Raw genomic sequence first — 8066 nt, 5'->3', positions numbered from 1 at the left:
AATATAGAAAAATCCTACTCATAAACTAGCTATAGGAACAATGTTGGGTAGTCAGTGCTATTGTGCATGTATGAAGTGAACGCCACTGACCACCAGTGGCGTGCACTGGGTTTCTTACCAGGGTATGCAAAATTGCATAAAACGGCAAAAATTCTCCTCCTATACGAGTTATATTTCAATTTTAGAGTAGGCAGTGCTTTTGTGTATGAAGTGCACGCCACTGCTGACCGCTAGGAATGTCCTAATTTAAAAGGAATAAGGTGCAGGTATAAGGAACAGGTGCTAAAAAAAACCAATGAATTCAAAAGTGCAAAATGAGATCGATACATGAATTCACTAGGAATGCCATGTTTACCTATTATCCACCATTTGACCTTTCTTTTAAACTTGGCATAAACCCTAAGTTAATTCAGTGATTGATAAAAACTAAATATGCTCTGAGGCTGGTATTGCCGGCCCGTAATCATCATGTGGGTTTAAACGTTTACGAGTATAAAGGTGGTGTCACATCTGCGACGCGATGTTTGGCAGAGATGAGCGTGAAATGAATTTACTCGCATATGGAAAAATATACTTGTTATTATGTAAGGCGGTCGGCGAGAAAAATTGCTACTAAATATAAATTTTTTATTACCTGCCTTATAATCTAAGCAATGTTTTCCTTACTTTTTAGTGTAAAGTTTATTTTAAAATTATCAAGAAAATATTAACAGCGCGCGCACGAATGTAAACGTTTGTTTGTTTTTATTTTTTATATCGCAATTGGTTTTTTTTACATTATCTTATACGTTTTTTACATTATAAGACAAGTGAAAAAAATAGACTGTATAATCCCGTTCTAGGTACTTCATTTTTTAATTTATTTTTGTTTTATGTATTGTTTTACTAAATAACCTAGACAATCATGACATTCAAATAATATTATGATTTTCATAGCATGATTGAAATTATAACTACGTCTACTACGATATGTATAGCTTTACTATAAAAATAAAGATGAATTTGATCAGTATAACTACTTATTATTGATATACTACTTATTATTGATAAGTAGTTATGAAAACCATTTTTTGCACACATTTTATAATTTCATTAAAATAAGGCGTTCCACCTCACAAATAAGTCTTACTCTAGGCATTCCAGCCTTTCTAACGCCGCCGGTGTGAAGCACCTTAACACTATATCCTACTACTTTTCAGGCGATTTCATCCTTGGTGTTTGTTTTTCCGGCATAATTATTATACAAATCGCAAAGTAAGATTGGTTCAGCGTTTGAACGATATATAAATAAGACACGAACGAATTTTTAAATTTAGCTATTTTTTTTTGCCTGTCTTTTCGCGCATCAAACAAAAACTACTGAACGAATTTGAATCCAACTTACCTATATTTTTACATAATTAATACTCTGGGTTAACTTTATGTAGTTTTATATCCATAAACAATGGGGTGAAAAGAAATACTTATTTTTTACCCCTAGTAAAAAATAAGTATTTCTTTTTACATATTTGAAGATCTGATAAATTTTATTGACCATACAACAAGCTTTTCATGCCACATAAAATTTAAAAAAAAAAATGTTACTAAATCATAGCCGATTGAAACTACAACTATAGGTTTCGCTTCTTTTATTCATTATTGATATTAACTGACGACTTTGTAATATTTACAGATACATTAGTATCTGGGATTATTATTAATAACAGTCCGATTTTTTTTAATGCTTAAACAAAAGCATAATTTAAATAAGTTACAGAGAAATAACTCCTTACAAATACACAAGTTACAAATAACGCAACAATATTAAAAAAAAATTATTTCAAAAGCAACTACGTACTACATTAAAAGATAATTGATTCACAAAACTTGACTAAGATTCAATGGTACCTATTCGATAGCTATGGCTGCCAAATTGGTCAAGTAATAACTGATAAACTTTTCTCGTTTATGCAAAAAGCACCACACTTCTTTTAGTACCAAACCAAGGTTTACCTACCGTTATTAAGTTAACATAGTATACCTACTAAAGAGACCCTATTCTTTACAATATTGTTCAGTACAGCATATTATTCTGAGTATACGTTATCTTGTTGACCTCACTCAACTTGCTGGTATATAAAGTATATCATTCTTAAATGTACCACAAGTTGTATTTGGTGTCCGAGAAGACAGACGCATCACGTGTTTTTATTAATATAAAATTCCAACTATGTATTACTCGTCTGCCTTTGTGTTTTGTTTAGTAGCAGTGGTCAATATATCATTAGGTGGAGCACAAAATTTTGGGTTTGTTTTTTTTAATTTAATCCAAGCATAATATTTATCTTAACACAATATAGTTTTAATAATAAACAACACAGCTACAACGATTATCCTGGAGTGTACCAAAGGAGCCTTTCCTGCGGTAATACCTACTTATTATAATTAAAAATCCAATTGTATAATATTTGGTGGCATTTGATTGTACAATATTTTTTTTTATAAAATACTAGGCAAATCCGGCCACGCTTCGCTGTCTGATAATAATTCCTGTATATAACTTATTGCAATACTCTTGAATATAGATATGTGCAGCATTGCAAAAACAATCTGGTTAATCCATTGTCTATTATTCGAGTTTTGCGCACACTTACGGGAGCTGTTATTTTTATACGGAATTGTATAGTAGAATTTATAATAACATGTAACGAATTTTACCTGTGTTAGTAATTACCAGTAAATTATTCCGCGTAGAGTTTATGATATTCGGTAGTCTAAAAATGAATCCAAAAACAATTGCAATAATGTTTAATATCGGTTAAGTAGTTTATGAGTTATAAGATCACAAAAGACACATTTTCAGCACTTTATTTTCTTTTATGTCTGAAGTATTATCATGTATTCTACCATCCCTTATGTTTTGTTTTCAGGAATAAGCCTAATTCAATATTTTATTACTTAAATTGTTTAACCTAATTATTGATTTTCATGTATTTGCAGAAGCTTTACTCTCTAGGTAATTAACACGTAACATAAACATTCTTTTAAAAATCATTTAAAAATTGCAAATTATGCAATAGTATATATTATACAGTATATATACAAATTTATAAAATAAAAAGTTTTTAAAGACAGGTAGCATATAGATACTGGCAACCTCTCTGTCTGTTAATTTAATAATCATATAATAAAATAATTAAATAAACCATCTAGCCCCAAAGTAAGCGTAGCTTGTGTTATGGGTACTAAGATGACTGATGAATAATTATATGAATAACATACATAAATACTTATAGTATATAGATAAACACCCAGACACTGAAAAACATTCATGTTCATCACACAAACATTGTCCAGTTGTGGGAATCGAACCCACGGCCTTGGCTCAGAAAGCAGGGTCGCTTCCCACTACGCCAATCGGCCGTCAAAGTTAACGTTTACAAGTTTACGTCCCGAGATATACTTTCCCCAGATTAATTATTATCAATTATTCATATTGTTTTAATTATCGTAAAAATAATTTTCTGAACAATATACCATAAATACTTATGAAATAATATACAAATAAACACTGAAAACCATTAATGTTCATCACAGAATCGGTTACGGGAAACAGGTTGTTACTCAGAAAGCAGGGCTTTTTCACATGTTGAAGGAAATTTGGAGACAGATTATATTGCTTTTCTTCGCTCATGCCCCCTATCCCAACTTAGCCTATATATGCCTATAGTAGCCCAATCACTATACTTTATTTATTTAATAAAATTTATGTACTTTTTCTTTAAATTGAATATTTTATTTAATTTGAAATTAATTTATTTCGAGAAGCCTAATACGTCAAGCCTTAGTTTTGAAGTAACTCTACCAACTTTTCTAAAGGCAGATTCCACCAAGAAGGAATGGGAGAAATTCAGCAGTTGCTGTTTACAATTTAACATTCATTATTGTATTTTGAGAAATGTAGCGGTGTGCGTTAAAGCAACCCCTTTTTTTCACTGTGAATAACGAATAAAAGATTATTAAAAGATTTAGTACTTTAAATCTCATTTCGCAACTTTTTATATTTTTCAGACACCAGAGGAACACGGAACGCGAATCGCTGATTAGGGTAAGAAAAAAGTACCTACCTAATTGTTTGTGTACTTTAAATTGGCTGAAATATAACGATGATTGTTAGAGATGTCATACCGATTTGGAGCTTTACTTGCGTACGCCGCGTAAATGTTTGAAGATACACAAAATAATGTTCCACATGTTTAAAGTGAGAATTATTATCTACAAAAAAGTCCACGAGGCTATGTGTCTAACTGTTATAGTTAAGACACAATGACCGCTTTTTTTTATAATTTGTCAATCAAAACCCGGGTACATTCAAGATGGTGACATTCCTATCATGATATTAATCCTTATCCAAATAAATAGTTTGATTGTGTACCAACAAATTCATTTCTAAATTATCCGAATTGGACCTATCGTTTAGAAGTTACGTCAATTGTTACGAAAGTTTGCCAACTGAATTGATTTTTGTAAATCGGTTAAAAATAGAAGCTTATTATTAGGATTTTTAGAAAGAAAGGCATGAATGTACCTGTAATGTTTATTAACCAACTTAAAAATAAGGAGGTTCTCAATTCTGTTGTTCTTTTTTCATGTTCGTTAGCTCGGAACTCGATTTGAATTTTTTTTTTCGAGACGGTTTTTTTTTTGTTTAATACGGTTTACTTTTTTATGTTACTAGAAGTAACGACTGATACTTTCGTTGCTACTATATAAAAAGGAATGCGAAGTTTATAATCTGTACATAGGAACTTTCTACATTTTACTTGGCTCATATACTTATAATTGTAGTAGAAAACTAAAATATGTATTTCTTGCTTTTTAGTTGAATAACAAAGTTCTTTTTTGTCAAAAATTGGTAAATGGTATTGTTTTTTGTTTAATGGTTTCAGTTGCCTTCATCATAAGTTTAGGTGACTAAGAGAGAATATGTAAAGTTTCATTTGAAAATACTTAAATCGCTATAGATGTTCCTATATATGTTCCTGTATATCCTATACATGCTATGGAACCATTAATAAAACATCATTTATTTCTGTACACTATTTACTTACCTATTTATATGTCGAAATAGTTTTAGCATCTAAACATATTACTACGTTATATTATAAAAGAGCCGATGCCGTCAACAAACTTTTGAAAGACGTTTGAAAAATATCTTACTCTAGTAATTGTCCCTCGATTTTCCAGGATCCGTGCAATGGATCTTCACCAAATTAATATGAGACAATGTAATTTATTTTCAGCCCCAAACGTATTCCAATCCAAATACAGTTGTTAATATTGGAAATGGAGTTAATAGAAGAAATATCGTCACTTTAGACCAGGGGTCCAATAATGGCGGCAATAATCAACGTGGCCCTGCCCAGGCTGAAGCTGAACCACTAAGTAACAGATTTAATACTAACTACGAAGGCGCACAACGTCGGGTTGAATGGTCAAGTCCAACAGTTAATAACATTGGAAACGGAGTTGAAAATAGTAACACAGTAATGTTAACAAGTAACAAAAAACCTATTCCAAATATCAGGGTTAATGGAGGACAAGCTTATGAATCACGGAGTGGAACTGACACATTCAATGTTGGTTATGGGCCTAAAAACTCCAATAAGATCTATATTGATGGAAGAGAAATACTTCATTCAGCAAATGGCGGTACGCCTCTTCAAACCCATACCTACGCCCAAAATGCTAGGAATAGTGGTGGCTTTATACCGAACACCCAGATTAATCACATCATGGTTAATGGGAAACGAGTAACACCAGACTATGTGGACAATAATTATAGTACATATAAATTAAATGGGCAAACAATACACGTTCAGAATGCAGGTAAAACATATTTTCATTAACATTTATTTGTTTTTAAAACTCCTAACAGTTACTCCTATGCTACAGGAGAGTGCATCTTTATCTTAGACCAGTTAGGTAACATCGCTATTCACACTTTGCACTTAAAAATAAAAGCAATACAACTTGCATCAAAGAGTAATCTAGAACCAGCATGAAAATAACAAAATAGTAGCTTTTTCGGCACTAACTTTATTTTAAAAGTTCATAGAACAAACAATTTTACTCTATGTTATAACTTATTTAAGTTTTATATGCTTTACTTATTGAATAATAACTGCATTATAAATAATAAATAAATAATTTATATACTACGACAACGCACACATCGCCACCTAGCCCCAAAGTAAGCGTAGCTTGTGTTATGGGTACTGGAGATGCCTGATGAATATTTTTATGAATAATATACATAAATACTTATAATATACAAAGGAACACCCAGACACTGAAAAACATTCATGCTCATCAACACAAACATTTTCCAGTTGTGGGAATTGAACCCACGGCCTTGGACTCAGAAAGCAGGGTCGCTGCAAACTGCGCCAATCGGCCGTCAAAATATAATTTTAAATTTAAAGTTAAATTTAAAGTTAAATTATGTCATCATTACTAATTAATATAATAAATGCGAAAGTGTGTTAAGTTGTTTGTTTGGTGGTCCTAAGCAAACCATCAGCTTAATTTTAAACTAAGAAATAGGTAGTTCAAATGGAGAGTAATATAGGCTACTTTTATCCCAGGAAAACAAACGGTTACCACAGGATTTGTGAAAAAACAGGAATAAACGCGGAGAAGAACGCGAGCAACAGCTAGTAAAATATAACATGTAAGCCAGAAAAAAAAATTACAATTGATCGAATTTTACTTGTAACTGAATCGACATTAAACGGAATATACCACTGTTTATTTAATTGGGAATGGAGAATAAAAGTGGAAAGTAGAGTGTATACTCTAAGCTGCAGTGTAATAAAAGACATTTTATACACTAGGTTTCAAGAAGTACGATTTTAAATCATCAATAGCCTATAACAGTCCACTGCTGGAGTAAAGGCCTCGCCCAACGGAAGGGTCTGGCATAATGACCACGCTGGTTTGGCGGGTTATTGATCGCAGTAAATAGCAGTAGTCAGGGGACGCTGGTGCCCGTTCTCTATTAAATTCCCTTAGTCACCTCGCACGACACTCGCGAGAAAAGGAGAGGTGGTGATAACAGTATTCAGATTTCACACATTACACACAATTTTTAAATAACGCTCTTTCAATATTTCAGCGTCCCTACAACCGGCAGCGGCCGACAGAGCAAGCGTGCAAAGATTGTACAACATCGACGCAACTTTGAAGCAAGTTCAAACGGAATTGCGACAAGAAGCTGCGAAATTGAACGTTAGATTATGAAGACATAATATTTAAATCCAACAAAAATATGTGTTTATGAAAAATAAACCTCTAACAATATTATTTATAGCTTTGAATTGACATGATCGCCTTTTTACATTAAAATTGCTTAAAAATGACAATTACAGTGTTTAATAAATTATTATTTTAATTGATTCTTTAAAAACCCTTAAATTATATAATAGAAACCACTGTATACACTGAAGCGAAAATTTCATCCTCTCGGAGACTACACTGCGATTTCGCGCGCTCAAGAGCTAGCATGCAACAATAAATAAGGTACAGAGCTAATGCTGCAACTGGAAGAGATAGTAGTTTCTTCTCTAAAATAAACTTCAATTAATTGTAAATAAATAAAACGAATCGTATAATCTAAAAATATATTTTAAATTTTTATGACACCACTTTTATTGGCATAATGAAATAAGATTAAAACGTTTGAAATCATTTCAAAGAAAAGAAATACATTTTGGAAATAAATAACACCCTGAATACCACCGTGGCTAACCACCTTTTTTGTGTCTATTTTCGGCGGTATTTAATAATCACCGTTAATGACCAACAATCCTCAGCTTATAAATATTCCACTGCCGAGCGCAGGCTGCATTTCTCACAGGAGAGACGTGGCTGGAGAACGTCAGACTCTCTACGCTTCTTTATCGTTTATTATCAAGACGAATGTGATAAAAACCCGTACCGGTGGCCAAAAGTGGTCTCCGACTCATGTTAATGAGAGTCTCCGACTCATGTGGCTGTTAATGAGAAAATTTGCCAGATAACCCAAC

The 8066-nt window shown here is 32.3% G+C and overlaps 1 protein-coding gene across 2 annotated transcripts; it reads left to right on the top strand.

Moving 5' to 3' along the window:
* Window positions 1-2136: 2136 nt before the first annotated feature.
* On the top strand, window positions 2137-7423 carry LOC120623999. 2 transcript variants are annotated; one of them, XM_039890301.1, is made up of 5 exons: window positions 2137-2286; window positions 4051-4087; window positions 5283-5868; window positions 6627-6712; window positions 7157-7283. In XM_039890301.1, exons 1-4 carry the CDS (start codon window positions 2210-2212, stop codon window positions 6668-6670), a joined length of 744 nt encoding a protein of 247 aa, XP_039746235.1. In that variant the 5' UTR covers window positions 2137-2209; the 3' UTR covers window positions 6671-6712; window positions 7157-7283. The 2 variants fall into 2 exon arrangements, with proteins under 2 accessions (XP_039746235.1, XP_039746234.1); XM_039890300.1 differs by lacking the exon at window positions 6627-6712 and having other exon boundaries at window positions 7157-7423.
* The last annotated feature ends 643 nt before the right edge of the window (window positions 7424-8066 follow it).

Source organism: Pararge aegeria, chromosome 5 (assembly GCF_905163445.1).
Source record: "Pararge aegeria chromosome 5, ilParAegt1.1, whole genome shotgun sequence".
NCBI lineage: Eukaryota > Metazoa > Arthropoda > Insecta > Lepidoptera > Nymphalidae > Pararge > Pararge aegeria.
The sequence above is the reverse complement of the archived record's forward strand: the minus strand, read 5'-3'. Positions and strand labels throughout refer to the sequence as shown.